The sequence below is a fragment of the Macaca mulatta genome, chromosome 5 (assembly GCF_049350105.2).
Source record: "Macaca mulatta isolate MMU2019108-1 chromosome 5, T2T-MMU8v2.0, whole genome shotgun sequence".
NCBI classification, from domain to species: Eukaryota; Metazoa; Chordata; class Mammalia; order Primates; family Cercopithecidae; genus Macaca; species Macaca mulatta.
In genome coordinates this window covers 122,719,941-122,737,996 of record NC_133410.1, presented here as the reverse complement: position 1 = coordinate 122,737,996, position 18,056 = coordinate 122,719,941, and the positions used below count along the sequence as shown (strand labels likewise).

General features: G+C 36.3%; 1 protein-coding gene across 29 annotated transcripts in view; it reads left to right on the top strand.

Annotated features, from left to right (window-relative positions):
- CAMK2D (calcium/calmodulin dependent protein kinase II delta) overlaps nt 1-15,966 on the top strand; it is a 305,498-nt gene extending 289,532 nt beyond the window's left edge. For 11 of the 29 annotated variants that reach the window (XM_028848727.2, XM_015139114.3, XM_015139108.3 and 8 more), the window contains 5 exons: nt 2,789-2,864; nt 8,122-8,216; nt 10,797-11,025; nt 12,541-12,636; nt 13,847-15,966. In XM_028848727.2, the coding sequence (XP_028704560.1) occupies nt 2,789-2,864; nt 8,122-8,216; nt 10,797-11,025; nt 12,541-12,607 (467 nt within the window). In that variant the 3' untranslated portion in view covers nt 12,608-12,636; nt 13,847-15,966. Of the gene's footprint in view, nt 1-2,788; nt 2,865-8,121; nt 8,217-10,796; nt 11,070-12,540; nt 12,637-13,846 lie in introns of all 29 variants that reach the window. The other 18 variants (XM_028848742.2, XM_028848738.2, XM_078002202.1 and 15 more) reach the window with 2 other exon arrangements.
- Nucleotides 15,967-18,056: the final 2,090 nt, after the last annotated feature.

Genomic DNA, 18,056 nt, shown 5'->3' with positions numbered 1-18,056 from the left:
GTGTTCAGGAAGAGGAAAGGCCAGATGAGAGTGGACCCCCTCCCCACACAACTTGTCTATCTAAAGCCCTGGCACAGTAACTGTTCCTTAACCTCACTGCTGATTGAGAGTAGAGCTAGCTAGCACCAAACCCTCTCTTCCTCTAGGTGAGATGCTGGGCTTGTGGCAACAGTTCCAACCACAAGCTGACTACTATATACAAATGATTCATTTCCAGCCTTCTGCTTTCCTTTAAAGAGTCAGCTGTCATGTGCCGCCTATGACTCACTCAAGCTTCTTTGCCCCAGGGAAATAAGCTCTCTAAAGATTCCTGAGTTCCAGGCCCCTCCTAAGCCAAAAGAGTCACGTTGTTTTTATGATGATACAGCACAGAAGCATCCTGGCTAATTCCCATGTGTTGTCCTGCCAGTAAAAGCACCATCGTTTCTAAGCACAAGAAGTGAGAGAAGGCAATTTGTGTTGCTTTGTTTATGCAGGACAACCTTTAAGCCAGTTGTGGCATGCAATATATTGAAGAGCGAATGTGTATTTCCGTAGTGGTTCGGAAAGTGAGAGGCGGCCATATACACCCGATGGTTCTAATTCCATATTATGCTTGTGAGGCAGTGCAGAGACTTTCAGAAACTTCAGGAAGTGATCCTGAACTCTTCACACTCTATAAACTGAGGCTTACCCTAATGAAGCTCCACGAAGGACGTTGATCTTATGCTCATTTCAAATTGGCCATGTTTTCTAAACTGTAGTTTTTCCTGTCAGCTGTATATCAGACAAAAAAAAATAAAATAAAAATCTGTTAGTTTGAAATGAAGATTTCATGTGAGAAGGAAGTTTTGGTGGTCACATTTTTATCATCTTATTTTCTGAGATCCTCCTCACCCATGTCCCTTATGTTCCAGAATCGGGTCAGCTGTCATTAGCTTTTGCCAAATGTTCATACTGTTGAGGCCACAGACGGATGAATCACCTATTGCCTAACTGAATTAAGCTAAAATGTGTCACTGGCAGCATCCTTATTACAAAATCATGCCCTGATACCACTTCTGTCAGTATGTTTTGCTTTTAAATGTATTATTGATATTCATCAATCAAATGAGCAAGGGCGAGAAATCTTTTGGACATCTGTAGGAGCTGTGTTATGTTACTTTACATAAACAAAAAGTGATTATGTTAACTAAATATGAATTATAACCCATATTAGTGATTTTTTAATATTATAGACCTTGACATTTTTGGCGACCATATTATGGACTAACTAAATCACATTTTATAGGATAGTTTATTACTTGTATTTGTTATGATATAGTCTCATGTAGAGTCTCGATGAAGTAAAATTTGGTTTATAGAAAACTTATTTTTAAATACTATCATCACCTAGGTAACCTGAAGTTTCAGAGTGAAAGTAAGCATTTAAGTTTGTGGTTACAATCTGTTTGATGAATATCAGATTCATAAAAAGTGCAAACTGGTTTCTTTACTCAGTAAAGAACAAAACCAGAGGTCAGCTTTTTTCGTGATCAATAGCAGCCTCACTACCTCAGTAAGATAAGACGGGAGGTAACATTTTGTGATTCCCAGTCTATCGTCAGTGATTTTAAGGGACTATCACAATATTCTTAAAATCCAGTAAAATTTGTTTTCTAAAATATTTCATGCAGTAATTTTATAAGTAAGAGAACAGTGTTCTGAAATAAAGAAAGGTTATTATTAGTCTCAATTGATTAAATTCACAAACATTGAGCATCTATTCCATAAAAGACATTGAACAAAGCTTTTTAGGCTATACAAGAAAATAAAATGTTCTTTGCCCTCGGGGAGCTTTTAAGTTAATGAAGAAGACACATTACACAGTACAGAAAGTTTAATAACAATTTAAAACAAGTAATAATGTGTTTTAAACTAAAGAAGGTATCAAGAGATAGCATATGCATAATTGCCAGGTGAGTAATACAGATTCTGCAGGCTTTCAAAAAAGAGAAAGAACACTTGAGACAGATGTCAGTAGAAACAAATTCACTGAATAGATAGGATTTGAACCAAACCAACTATTAATAATTTCACCAATTATGGGCTAGGAATAGAAACAGATCATGATTGGTGTTGGGTTTGACAGCTATACCTGGAGGCTTTCATCTGATTATCTGCCTACATCTACAGTATTGATTCATATGTCACTTCTTCAATTTGTAGTTTACTAAAGGCCATTCGTCTAAATACAAAGGCCAAAGTGTCAGCATCCTCTTGTAGAGTCAGTCAAGCAGAATAGTGAGAAAATGCAAATAATTATATAAAGTTCAATATCTCAATGCAAGATATCATCTTTACTCTGAAGATAGACCTATATTGTTAGAATGATACTTTTTGAGATTATTGTTTTTAATAACATTTGTTAACTATGGGGAGAAATATGTTTACTAATCCAATCAAGTTGTTTAAGGTTGTAAAAAAAAAACATAACCTTGACCTTTCAGGTGACTGTTGTTTTCAAACAAATGGAAAATAGCAGTGCTTTCCAACATGAATGTACTCAGAGGTCATCTGAAAGTCATGTTAAAATGCAGATTCTGGCTGGGCACAGTGACTCACACCCATAATCCCAGCACTTTGGGAGGCAGAGGTGGGAGGATCACTTGAGCCCAGGAGGTCAAGGCTGTAAGGGGCCATGATCGCGCTACTGCACTCCAGCCTGGGTGACAGAGTGAGACCCTATCTCAAAAAATAAAAGTGAAAAAGAATGTTTTATATGACTTTTGTCTTTTATTCTCACCCAACTCTTTATTTTTGCCTTTAGCACGAAAGCAAGAGATTATCAAAGTCACCGAACAACTGATTGAAGCTATCAACAACGGGGACTTTGAAGCCTACACGTGAGTAGCAGATGTTTACTTTGCTTTCATGCATATGGTAAATATATTTGTTATATGAATGCATTCTTCAATATATCTAAATTTGCATATATTTAACTCTAGATTTGATATGTCAACAATAGTTTTATTTCATGGTATAAATGACTAAGTGCCCTAGGAGAGAAAAATTTATTTAAGATTTCAGAGGCCAGGCACAGTGGCTCACACTTGTAATCCTAGCACTTTGGGAGGCCAAGGTCGGAGGATTGCTTGAGGCCAAGAGTTCGAGACCAACCTGGGTGACAGAACAAGACCCCATTTCTACAAAAAGTTTGAAAATTAGTCAGGCATAGTGGTGCACACCTGTAGTCCCACATATTTGGAAGGCTGAGGCAGGAGGATCACCTAAGCCCAGTGAGGCCTTAAGTCAAGGCTGCAGTGAGCCATGATCACGTCACTGCACTTCAGCCTGAGTGACAGAATGAGACCCTGTCTCAAAAAAAAAAAAGAAAAGAAAAGAAAAAAAGATTTCACAGAGAGAAGACTTGACTTCTGATCCAGTGATTGGAGATTTCTTTGTAAATACGCAGATGTATAACCACTCCCGCATCACACACACACAAGTCCAGATGAGTAAAGGGCAATCCAGGCAGAGCAATTCATGTGAGCAAAAACACACGCAAAAAAGGAAAGCACATAAAATGTGCATTTCAGCTTAAGAAATGTTTTCCCTTGCAGTTCTGCAGAGGTTCTGGGGCAGAGAAAGAGATTAGGAGGTGACATGAGGCAGCCTTCTCTCTTCAGCCAGTACAATTCAACTTTATCTCCATCTCTTTTATATGTTTGTATCTTAAGGAAAACTTTACTTGAGGAATGGGTTCTAATGCTTATTTAAAGTTTATAAACTCCTGGATCATAGGAACTATGAAGGAAATTACTTTGCTGAAGTAAAAATAAAGCATTCAATTTAAATAGGGCCTTCTCCTTACACCATGCAACTCATGAGTTCCACTCCAGCGAAAGACTTAAATGCAAAACAGAGATTGAATCTGATCTCTGGCTAGAAAGATCCAAAAGCTGAAGATAAAATCATAAGTGAGAATATAATATGATTATACCTAAATAGGTAAAATGTGTATACTTTAATTAAAAAGCCAAGAATAAAAGTAAGAGGCAAACAAACTTAGAAAAACATTTTCAAAACATATGTCAAAAGTTAATTTTTTATATTATGTGAATATGATTGAAAAGTAGAAAAATAGGTAAAGAACATGAACTGACTATTATCAGAGGAGGAAATATAAATGACAAGTAAACTAATAAAGGCATGTTTATGTTTACTAATTAAGTATACGCAAACTTGAATGCAAGAGCCTCTTCTGCCTATAAAATCAGCAGACATATAAACTCTGCTGACAGCCGCCAAGGTGCAGATACTACAGGACAGTAGTGACTTTCCTATGCAATGGAATAAAACACAATGGGGTGCAAACTTTCAGGATGGCAGTGATGGCAGAGATGGGGGGATTATTAATATATTTTGTTATATAATCTGTAATTATATACCTGAAAACTTTTATAAAGGCTCACTTTACTGTAATACTATAATTCTATTTATAAGAATTTAACATGAGTATAAATTTTTTATGTAAAACATGAGCAAAAATTTGTGAACAAAGATATATACTGAAGCAGTACAGTTTCCATTAAGTCATCTTTGGTACAATGGTTATGTTGAGTTTCTAGCAACCTGGAAAAATATTTATGATATTTTTACTGAAAATTAAACAGGACATAAAAGAGTATGTACATAATTATTAAAACTACAAAAGTAAAAAGTATTAAAAGTGCCAGGTGTGGTGGCTCACACCTGTAATCCTAGCACTTCGGGAGGCCAAGGTGGGCAGATCACCTGAGGTCAGGAGTTCAGGATTAGCCTGACCAGCATGGAGAAACCCTATCTCTACTAAAAATACAAAATTAGCCAGGTGTAGTGGCCCATGACTGTAATCCCAGCTACTCAGGAGGCTGAGGCAGGAGAATCACTTGAACCTGGGAGGCAGAGGTTGCAGTGAGCTGAGATCGTACCATTGCAGTCCAGCCTGGGCAAGAAGAGTGAAACTCCGTCTCAAAAATAAATAAATAAATAAAAAGTATTAAAAGTGGAATGAAATATGCCAAATTAAATTTTAAAAAGAAAGAACGAAGTTGCCTCTGAGAGGTAAAATTACGTGTGAATTTTTTTCCTGCCTTTTTATAAAAGTAAGCAAGTATTACTTTTATCATTAATTATAAATAAACACCAAATATAAAATATGGAAGAGATTAGCTAAATGTAAGAATGAAACTATATCAGGAGCTTCTTCTTATAAATTAAATGTGTGTGCATATATGTATAAACACATGCGTATACATGTGTATGAGTGTATCAATTCTTTATCATGACCTAATAAGGCATACTTGGAATAAAAGATATAGTAAAAATTGGAGTTAAAAAGAACAGTCTGTTTTCAGAGACAACGGTTCCCTATTAAACAATTGTTTATAACTGTGCCATAGAACCTGCTTTTTAAAAATTCTTGTTGCTGTTATATCCTTGTTAGATACATATGATTATTCAAAGAATAAGAATATTCGCTTTTTAAAAAATCTTGTTTTTGCAATAGCATTTCCTTGTGGAATGATAAAAAAGTTGTGTTTGTTGTTGTTAAAAAAGAAAAAAAGAAGTTGCCTCTGAGAGGTAAAATTGTGTATGAATTTTTTTCCTGCTTCTTTTCTATTCTTTCTCAATTTATAAACAGATACTACTATTATATAGGGAGCAATTGTAGCCAGGCAAAAGTGTATGTTTCCTATATTCTCAGACAGTTTAAAATAGGGTATTTTAAATAATGCTAAACCTTGGGAACACATCAGTTCACTAATATCTTTGCCTATGGAGACCTATAATCTGCCCTGATTTTGTACTTTCCAGCCAGAGCTAATCCAAGAGGGCTGCCATTCAAGAGCTTTTGGGATGGTAGAATGTTCTGGTGTATCCCTGTCAACTGGTCCTTAGAACACCTGTTCAGATCACACACACCCACATGTCAAATGGCAGCTTTGTGGATCTTTTATTAATCCAAAGCCTTTTATAGGGTAGATGGATGATTAGATAGATAGATAGATAGATAGATAGATAGATAGATAGATAGATAGATAGGAACATTTCCAAATATATTGACTCTTTTCATGGTTGTGTAAGAAGATCCATCATGGCCTGTGATTCCTAGATTATGTTAGTACTGATGTAAGGCAGTAAGAAATTTTGGTTCACTGATAATGACAACCAAAAACCATATTTATAGAGGAAGTAATAGCCCCTGGCAGAATAAATTCTTGTTACCATAGGAACGCTGTTCTTCCCATTTTGCTTCTTAGAAAGAGACTATATATATTTGATTTTAAGCTTAGAAACGCCTACCCAGCAGGCAGTCTGAAGTGAAGGTTGTAATCCTTGCCCCCACCATCTTTAAGGCACAAAGGATATCCACTGTGATTTCTACTTTTTAAAAGTATTCTTTAAATAATACCAGTTCCACGTTCTATAAACAGTACTGCACTTTGAGGAAGTACAGTGAGATAGACTTTTGAAATTTGTATTTCTGTTGAACATTTAAAAAAATTTGCCACCCCCAAAGGTGAGTTTCTCTATGAAATTAGGTGTGGCCCCATCCACTGTATTATCCTTTGGGGCAAATTAATAAACAGTCCAAAATCCTTTCATTTGTACTCCATTTGATCTACCTTGTGAACTCCCACTCGTTCTTCAAATCCAGATCTTGTCACCTTCTCTGAGAAGCCTACCCTGATCACCGTAGGCCCAAAGGAAATATTTTCCTGTCTACATTTCCAGGGGCCTTACACACATAACACAGTGACCTTGCTTTCCACATCAAGCAACCAGTCATCATTCCTCAAGCGTACTCTGCATTTTCACAGCAGCAGACCATTGCACTTGCTGTCCTCCCCCTGCCCACCACCTCCCACATACCTGGAAAACTCTTACTCATTCTTCAAAGCCCAGCTCACATTTTCTTCCTCTCTTAAACCTTTCCTGTTCACTGTCTATTAGTAATCTGTTTTTTGAGCACTTCACATTTTCATCTATTCTGGTATTGATTATTGTATTATAATTGCTTGTTTTAAAGAATATCTGCCACATAGTTGGCGTTCAGCAATTCTTTACTGAATAAATAAATTTCTCCAAAGAAAGCTCATTGGTTTTTTTCAAATATTTAAAATTGCACACCCCTTTATTGAATCATACTTCTAGGATTAAGAAAGAAAACCAGTATGAGCATTTGAACCTCCTATTGATTTCATTTTAAAAATAAAATAAACTTAAACACAATAATAAGATGTAAGTCTCGTGGACATTGCCAGGAAGTGTAGGGTGTGATACTTTCTTTCAAGTCAATTGTCATATACGTGTTTGACATGAATGTAGAAGATGTGGTCCAACAAAAATTATTCCAGGGCTAAGCACGGTACCAGGCTCACCCCTGTAATCCCATACTTTAGGAGGTCAGGTGGGAGGATCACTTGTGCCTAGGCGTTAGAGACCAGCCTAGGCAACATAAGGAAACCCCATCTCTACTAGAAATAAAAATTTAAAAATTAACCCAGTGTGGTACTGCACATCAATACTCCCAGCTACTAGGGAGGCTGAGGCGGGAGGATTGCTTGAGTCTGGAAGGTTGAGGCTGCAGTGAGCCATTATTGCACAACTACACTCCAGCCTGGGCAACAGAGCAAAACTCTGTCTCAAAAATAATAATAATTATTATTATTATTCCAGAAGTATTTAATTTCAGATTCAAAGATACTTTTATAGGATTTGGAGAGTGTCTTAAACTTGGACAAAACGACTTGGAGAGCATTTTTAAAAAATAGTAAACCTCAATCAAGAGTTAAGGTTGATTAACTTAAAACTGGAAAATTCACCTTAAAAATAAAAAAGTAGAAATTGTAAAAGGGGGCTTCCTAAAATATTGTATATTATCATCTGCTTGAACTGGATAAATTAGTTTGTTCCTATCAGAGTTCTCTGCAAAATGTCTTTTCAGAGTCTGCTCCTCAACCCACCTTGCCAAGGTTTTTGATAGAACATTTTTATTTCATTGTTTTTAGAGGCTCTTTCCTTCAGCAACTAATAAATCAGAATGTTTACACATGAAACAACAAAACACATTAAAGCACCTATTAATTTGTTATTTTCTTTATTTTTCTTTTACAGAAAAATCTGTGACCCAGGCCTTACTGCTTTTGAACCTGAAGCTCTGGGTAATTTAGTGGAAGGGATGGATTTTCACCGATTCTACTTCGAAAATGGTACATTTATTCCTAATTTAATAACATGCCCTTTTTAAATGTCTCTGAATTTTTCCCAAATTTGCAGATTCTTTGGCTCTTTTCTACAATGAGAGTTTTCACCTTCATCCAGCATTTGAAACATACAATTGTTTTGTATTCAAAATTGAAAAAAAAAAAAATATGTCAGGCTTGGCTTACAGTTTTGGTGTGTTTTAAAAAATATCTTCGTAAAAAATTAATGTTGGCTGGGCACCGTGGCTCATGCCTATAATCCCAGCACTTTGGGGGCCAAGGCGGGTGGATCACTTGAGGTCAGGAGTTCGAGACCAGCCTGACCAACAGGGTAAAACCTCATCTCTACTAAAAATACAAAATTAACTGGGCATGATGGCGCACACCTGTAATCCCAGCTACTTGGAAGGCTGAGGTATGAGAATTGCTTGAACCTGGGAGGCAGAGGTTGCAGTGAGCCAAGATCGCAAGCCTGGGCAACAAGAGTGAAACTCCATCTCAAAAAAAAAAAAAAAAGAAGTAATGTTGATAGAATACACTTCAAGCAAGTTCCAGTTAATGTATAATATAGGCTATAAATCAGTTACAAAAAATGTTATTTCACGTTTTCATAAAACTATATATAAAAAAATTAGGCAGGCACAGTGGCTCATGCCTGTAATCCCAACACTTTAGGAGACTGAAGTGGGAGGATAGCTTGAGGCCAGAAATTCAAAACCAGTATGAGCAACATACTGAGACCCCATCTCTACAAAGAAGACAAAAATTAACCAGGCATGATGACAAGCACCTGTAGTCCCAGCTACTTGGGAAGCTGAGATGGGAGATCACTTTGAGACCAGGAGATTGAGGCTGCAGTGAGCTTTGATCATACCACTGGATTCCTGCCTGGGTGACAGAATGAGATCCTGTCTCAAATTTTAAAAATAAGAAAAGGAAAAAATAGGAGGAAAAAATTTTTAAAAACCACACCATGCCAAAATATTCAACATAGAAGAGTGCTTTCAAGCATATGTGATGCTTATTTTCAAAGTAAAATGAAAATCAAGTTGAGTAATCAGATAAATCTTTCAATTCAAATTTTAAGAATTGTGGTAGTTTCAGAGGAAACCACCACTTTTCAAAGAAGGTGACAAAAGAAGTTCATCCTGCAGAAATCCTTCAGGTCATCAAGAAAAATGTAAACCAGGAATTCCCTTTATCCTTCTCTTTTTCCTTACACCTAATGACATTAGACATTATGCTGTGTTTGCATATTGCATTAAGTGAATGTACTATTTTTGCAGAGATCTTATTGAATTAAAGAAGAAATGTATTATAGGAATAATTGGGATAATCACATCACTTTCAGTAATTATAAGCTTTGATAAGAATGTCTGCTTTGGCATGGATTTTCAAAGTAAGATGTGTTGAATGAGTTACTTTTTCTTATATGCATCAGGCATTTACAAACAAATAAACAAAAAGAACCATTTGATAAATTCTCTCTCAAAGTTTCAGTAAATGTTATCATATTCCCTATATTCCAGTGTTCTGATAGCATCTCATGTTTCCTCCAACTAACTCTCTGTTGACATCGTCTGATCCCTAATGAAAGAATTAACCCATTAATATTTTAACCTATTTCAGCATAACACTATACATCATGTTCCATAAATGTAATTCCTTCATAATGGGGTATTCAGGTGACTATAATAATATTTTGTATAATTTGAATAGATGTTTTCTGAGAATGGAAAGCATGTTTGGATAACAGCTAAAAACAATTCAATGTTTTCTAGTGATCTAAGAAAGGAACAGCATCAGTAAGTGATGTGCCCTAGTCCTCCTCATATCTCTTGGTAATTGAATAATTAGAATTGGTAGCTACTGTTAAAACACCAGAGTCTGGAGCATAGTGAGGGCTACTCAAGCAAGGGAAAGAGCTAGAAGATCAGAATCAGGCTGTGTGCCAACACCACATTTTGAATGTTCATCAAATGATCACAGTGGACTATCATGGAATAGACTCTAGTATGTGGAGGAGTCAGAGGATGAGATGAGAAACAAGTTCATAGGCTTGTTCAAAGGCTACCGCCAGCCTTATTTTGGAGACAGTGATATCCATACCTGAAACTTGATATATTGCCCTTCTCCCACATACTTCACCAACTAACAAAAACAAACACCACCGCAAGATCCCTGGTCAACTGTCCCAGCAGTTCATTCCCGGAAAAGACAGGAACTGCTTGGCACACCTGGGCCAGGCCTTCTTCACCTCTGTTCACGTTGTGATTTCTGTTTCTAACCACTTTCCTTCGTAAATAAATATATCTCTCCAGCTTTCTCACCCGATCAGAATTTCCAGAGGAGCATATAAGTGCCTGTGAAGGAAACCAGATAGAAGAAAGACTGCATCCACTTTTGTTCTTTCCTTGCTTTGTACAGTGCCCAGTACCAGATTAGTATAAATAGTAGATTAATTAACTAATTAATTACTGACTGAATAAATGGCATTTCATGTATTGGTCCTAACTGAAGTTATTACTGGTTTTAGTTTCCTTTACATAGAAACTAAATTTTGCTTTTCATGTTTTTCTCTTTCAGCTTTGTCCAAAAGCAATAAACCAATCCACACTATTATTCTAAACCCTCATGTACATCTGGTAGGGGATGATGCCGCCTGCATAGCGTATATTAGGCTCACACAGTACATGGATGGCAGTGGAATGCCAAAGACAATGCAGTCAGAAGAGACTCGTGTGTGGCACCGTCGGGATGGAAAGTGGCAGAATGTTCATTTTCATCGCTCGGGGTCACCAACAGTACCCATCAAGTAAATATTCCCAGGCTGTCAGCTTCTTTGTTAATACACCCATGGTCAGCTTCTTCTACTTATTCCATTGTTAATAGCGTGGTATATGTTATTTAATGCTAGTAGTTGGTTACACTGATGAAAATAAATGACTTCACGGGAAAGGTTTATGATTCTCTGGAAAGATCAATCAGATCAGCCATCTGTGGGTTGAAACTTGCTATAGAGCAGTATACAATAGGTTTGGATAGGACTAGAGACTACCATATCAAAATCTCACAGTGTTAAATCTAGGGGATTTGTATAATAAGGCAAAATATTTGTGACTTCATTTTCTCAATTGACAGAAGGGGATATCAGAGGAAAGCATAGGGTGGAGTTTCTAAAATGGCCAATATATTATCAGGAGTTTCATTTCATGGACGATCCCCTAAAGCTCAGTTACAGAGACCCTTTTAAAAGGCCATTGTCAGGTAGTGCAATGTCGTTCTCACCTCACCACTCTACCTCAGATATCATTTGCTTTTCCAGTCAGCGATTAGGCACATATTTATTGTGAATCTCCTAGGTGCTTAACCTGCGCCAGATTCAACACAAGGTAAAAGATATTGCTTTCAAGGAACATGCATTCTCATTTAGTCAATCATTGATTCTAAAGAAAAAAATGATATAATAAACTTTATCATCAACTTAAGAATACAGTAAAATTCATGAACAGTGTAGTAAACTGTTTATAACAGTTTGGAAGTACACTTTGTGTATAAGATAGAATTTTGGACAAAATCTTAAATGATGAGTAGAATTTAGAGACATAGAAAGATAGAAAAAACAAAGGAGAATAGTCCAGGCTAAAGGAGCATCGTGAAGAAAAGTACAATATCAGGATTTAGTTTAATATGAGAGAACATTATTGGTAAGGAATGCCGGTTACAACTAGAGTAAAGAGGAATAATTGAAAATAGGTTTATTAGTAAAGTGGAGTGATAAGAAAACAAGAAGCGTTTAAACTCAGTGTAGAAGATTGGTCCACTGTTGATCTCTTTCCGAATTATCTCACCAGGATCACCTGTTAATATTTGGGATTTGGAATGGGGGTTCATACAAACAGCCATTCAACTCACTCCAGAGGATCCATCATGATTTCTTAGTTTGATAACATACCACAGTGGTTTTCAGAGGCCTTCTGTATAGACTTACTACTTATATATCACTGTTGGATTTGTAAAAAGTGGGTCAACAGGGACAAAAAAAAAAAAAAAACCAAACGATAGGCTGAAATTTATTCCCAAAACCATAGCTATGTAATTAAGAGAAAAACACAAGAGGAATATGAAGATAATGAAGACACCTGTTTTTGTGTGTTTTTTACCCCAAAGAGGTACAGCACAAATCACCAGTTAATATAGAAGGGGTTACATTCATACAGTACCAGAGGGTTAGGTTTTTTTACAATTCCCTGAAGTGTTTATGGGATGAAGCCTATTCAAGAAAACTTCATTTTATGCCAGGTGGCTTAAATGGGGCTTCTCTTAATAGGCCACCCTGTATTCCAAATGGGAAAGAAAACTTCTCAGGAGGCACCTCTTTGTGGCAAAACATCTAAGGCCTGAAAATCATTCACATATGGGTCTTGTAAGTAACATCCTGCTCCGTGATACTTTGTGATTGGAGCTGAATGAAAAGCTGCATGGCTGTTTTCCTTCCTTTTGAGGATATTTTTTCTTGCATAATATTCAATGAAAAACATACACGGTCTTTGAAAATTCATAGCAATTTTGCATGAGCTTTTGAATCTAACATTCAGCCCTATTTGGTAGCATAATCCTTATTTTAAAGGTAATAAACATTGAAATGAATTTTTTCCAACATGTGGATTATGTCATGTTAGAATCCTGAAGTTTTCACATCAAAAGTAAATTATGTCTAGGTCAGTTCAGATAACTCTCAATTATCCTTACTTAATTTATATTAAGCTTTAGAATCCTCTGGTGTCTTAACCATTCTTTCAAGAGGTTGCAATTCTATAAGCAGCTGGCTATGGTGAATGTGTAAATCAATTTGCTGTGCCTGACTGAGTATAATGGTGCTTGACCATGAGCACAGGCCACAGGAGGAAGTCAAGCTGAAATTTAAAACTCACAAAGTGGGTAATTCCAGAGGATAATTGAAAGTTGACTGTAATTAACTTCATGCTTTTATTGTTGTTTTTAATTAGTTGTTTCTTAGACTTGGGTTACAAGTATTCAGATATGTATGGTGCTGTTGTGAATATTTGCCTCATTCAGAGAACTAAACCTTATCAGAGCTTTTAACAAATAGTGCTCCCAGCTGTTGCTTTCAGCAAAGGAGAGCTCCAATTAAAGAGAGTAATCATGTTCTCTCTACTTTTGAGACTATATTCCTTGTTAAATTGACTTCTAGGTTTAATTTCCCAAGGAATCTAATAATAATAACAAAAACTAAGGATGAACTTGAATTTTAAGTCTATTTCAGCAAAAAGATTATATTCATTTACTAATTTGTCCAGTAAACAGGAATGCTTAAGATGTATACTTAGATTTAATAACGTGACTGAAGCCTGGGTCCCTGTCTCTTTATTTTTAGCTTAGCTTTGTGTGAAAAAATAATTGATACTCATTTTCTATTTTAATACTGTCTTTGTGTAACATTGTGTGTTTCTTCCTGTAATGATCACAAGCAAACATCTCTTATACATAGTGTTCTCAATCTATTTGTTAGCCAAGTTATAAAACTGTAGCATAGTCAAATCTATGGCAAAGCAATTTGATGATATTTTGTAAAACAATATAATTTATTTCTTCCTCCCCCTTTCTCCTTTCAGCTAAATATCAACAGTGCCACTTCTGCATTCTCTGTTCTCAAGGCACCTGGATGGTGACCCTGGGCCGTCCTCTCCTCCTCTTCATGCATGTTTCTGAGTGCATGAAGTTGTGAAGGTCCTACATGTAATGCATATGTGATGCATCATCTTATCATATATTCCTTCCTATACATTGTTTACACTTCAACTACGGGGATGTTCCGTGCAAACTTAAATTACTGTTGGCAAAACAATAGGGGGAGATTAGACAAAAAGAAAAAATCCACAATATTCCAAGTACAACTCTTCATCAAGTTTCTCTGTTAATGCCAAGATTTAACAGACTTAAGAACTATTGTTCTCTGAATGACAGTTTGTAAGAGAAATGTAAATTTTTTAGAACTCTTTGCTGTTAATCTGTTTTGGCTTGTTTGGTTTTTTTGGGTTTTTTTGTTTTTGTTTTTGTTTTTTTTAAGGTAAAAAAATATACCTTCAGTTTCCTGGTGTGATCCTGGTTAAAATGGATGATTTTTCATGGGAAGTTTTGCTGATTAGCAATTAAAGTGGGTTGATATGTTGGCAAAATCACTTATGAAAGTAGAAGCAAGAATCAGTTGGTTTGCTACCACATAAAGCCATGCTCTTTTTGGTCAAACTGTGTAAACTGGAAAAATTCACATCATTTCTGAGTTTAATCACTTTAGGATATATTCACATTGTTTTGGTGAATTTGCTGAATTGAATTGTTTTTCTTTCTCGAATCTGTGATCTCTTTTCTTTATCCTGTTTCTTTGTTCCTTTCGTTTGCTTCCTTTTTTATTTTTCTTTTGTTCCATTCTTTTCTTACTTTCTTCCCTTTTCCTTTTTTGAGGAGGCCGGCTAGTAGTGTGTGAGAAAAGAAAAAAAGTGAAATTTGCATAATGAAGGTAAAAAGGAAATAAAAGCCTTTTGAAGGTGGCTTAACTAGCACTTTTGATCATCTTCAGGGCCCACAAAAATGTTGTCAAGATTTTAAAGGTTTATAATTCTGCTTAAGCTCTACTTTGGACTTAGGTATCCTAACTATGTTGGAGGTATTTGAATTGTTTAAACTTAGGATAAAAGCAAGTTCCTCCTGTGACTGCAACGTCTTACTGATTGGGACAGTTGCCAGGAGGATACCAAGTTGATAGCAGAGGGGGTGTTATGCAAACGCACTCACCTCCGCCTTGGGGAATGAAAGGGTCACTTCTGCATCATCACTAGCTAGTTTTCTAGCGTTAGAGAGGCTTACAAATGTTTGCCATTCTCATACGTGTTTTGAACTTGATCTTTGTGACTTGTGTTTTTTAGCTTCTCTCTTGAATCAGAGTATCGTTATCTTCCTCCAAGGAGTTAGGATTTTCCAGTTTAAAACAAAAAGGGAAATGTCCTAGGTTTTCTTTGTGCTTCTCATTTTTCCTTTGTTGATTGAATTCCTGTGATTTTTTTGTTCTCTTCTCTGAAATGCTTTACAGTGCATGGAATCTCCATCATTGTTATTTTAACGGTAGTAATTCACAGTCCTCAGAAGCCTGTTTTTAAAGCAGAAGCAAAAAAGGAAAACAAAGCAGCAAAAACAACCCTTCGTCTTTTCTCTCATCTCACCTTTCTGTGTTGATTACTAATCATCTTAGATATTATTGCTAGTGGATGAATGGTAGATGGGTTGAAGCTTTTCTGATAATTATTACACAATTTAAAACAATATATATTTAAAATAAATATATACAGTCAATATATTGAGCCATGTTAACCTGCCAATGAGATCTGTGAAAAAAATAATGGCCTCATTTTTCCCTTTTTAATTTCTTTTACCCTTTTGTGAAGCAGCTATACGTGGCATACATGTATTTAAAGAAAAAAATAGGTGTAGAGTGTTTTTTTTTACACTTTTAGCATGTGGTGTTGAAGTATTACTGTAGATCAAGTTTGTCTTCCGCACTAAGATGTGAGGAAATTGTGATTTGTTCTCTCCACCACAAATGAACTACACATTTATTATCTTCTATCATTTTGAAACACTGCAGTTTACCATGCGACACTGTATATATTTCTTGCCATAATGGTAAATGACTGATTGATATATTTAAGAGTTAATAAATTTGTGATTTCTGCTGACAGTGCGTCCATCTTTATTTCTTCAGAAGAGCTGCTGTATTTATGTCTGCATGGTGCTGGCCAGTGTCAAGGGCAGTGTATCCTGCTCTGTCCTCATTCAGTACATGACAATTTGCACTTGGTGGGAATGGCAAGTTAATAGTTCTCTATGAGCAAAACAATGGTCTCTTCTGGGAAATTGTTGCTGAGAACAACATAGTTAACAACTAAGACTCCTAAAAGCTTCTCTATACTATACCCTCCAATCCAGCCTTCACATGGCTGCTTTTTTTTAAACACAAACCTGACCTTGTAACGCTTTGGTGTTATCATCTCTGGGATATAGGCAAGCACCCCAGCTCCTGCTACTTCTCAACTTGAACTAGAGCATACGTGGATGCTCAGCTTCTTTTGATTTGCTAAAAACATCCACTTGCTCACATGCCTGTTTATGCTGTTCATGTTTATGTTTCTTACCTAGAATAAATAGTCTTCCACTACTTCTTACTCTTTCCTAAGATTCAGTGTAGAGCATCATGCTCCACAGCAAACCTTCCTAGGCCCTATTCTGGGCTTGCCTTCCCTCTCAATACTTGCATAATAGATTGTATTTACCTCTCCTGCCAACCACATTGTTTTGAAAATATATTTCTATTTGTGTTTCCTCTACTGCAGTATAATGTCGCTGTAGGCAAGAACTGTGTATTCATCATTGCATTCCTAAACCCAAACCAGGGCCAGGAATGGAGATATCGTTGACAAATAGTTGTTGAATTGAGGCCAACCCCTTTTGATAACAGAAGCCTCAAAGTGTACTCAGATGGTCCTGGATTTAATGATGGGTTCTCTCACCATTGTCTTGATGCTCTGAGCAAGTTACCTCTTCCCTCTGAACCTCAGCTTCCATAGTTGTAAAATGAGAATAAACATATCAATTTAATAAAGATATTGTGAGAATTAATGGGTACAGAGTGACTAGAATGATATTTGATAGAAATTAAATGGTAGCAGTATAACTATTCTGATCACTGATATTAATATTCCTATTGTTATTAGTCTTTACTCACGAGGGTATACAACTCTTGTTTTGCTGTTGGGCTGCCCTCTTTATGTAGGTTTACTGTTACTGCTGAGGATATATTCGGACTCAAATGTCTCAGCAGGATACTGAGAGACACCAAATGAAGTGGTCATCTAGCTGAATGTAAGAAAAATGAAATGTAGTAGTAAATCAGTATGTTCTAAGGAAATTTTCAAGGAATATTAATCTTAACCCAAATTTCAAATTTTTGTGTAAGAAGAATTATAATTTAAGGGTAAACATAGATGACACAGCTTTCGAGTGATTTCATTGAATAAAATCCTACTGACTTCTATGAACCTTTCATGGCTCTGTGGTCTCTTTATCAGATTTTTTAAAGGTGAGAATGTACAAAATGATTGCAGTGAAGATAGCATACTAGACCGTGTGTCCATGAGCTGAACAATAGCTGTCATAAACCACCCTGACCTGAGAAAGCAGCACGAAGCAATTACAGCGTTCCTGCTTTTCTCTCAGACAAAACCAATTCTCAGAAGAGAGCCGGAATGTTCTCCTGCAGACTGGAATAGGAAAAGTTGATAACAGATTAAGCAGTAATTGTACTCCAGAAGGATTTGCATTTAGGCTTTTGCTGTTTTACAACAGAAAAAAAGAATTCTTGTTTGTCCGTAACAAGTTTTTTTTTTGTTTTTTTAAAATGTCACCAACATTTAAAAATTGGATATGTCATGTAAAAGTCATGATTTCTGGCTTAAATAATTTGAAAAAGTGTAAGGTCTGCCCCACTGGTTCTGTGTTCACTACAGCAACAGTCAGAGAAGCTGCTGCCTCTTTTAGAGGGGAGCAAGCACTCCCCCATCCGCACCAGGCACACACATGCTTCATGCCTGCCCCATGAGTTTGCTGCTGGCTGCTTGGACACTGAAGACTTCGACCTGTTTCTTTTTTTTTTTTTTTCTTTTTTCTTTTTTGTTTGTTTGTTTTTTTGAGACAGTCTCATTCTGTCACCAAGCTGGAGTGCAGTGGCACGAACTTAGCTCAGTGCAACCTCCTCCTCTTGGGTTCAAGGCT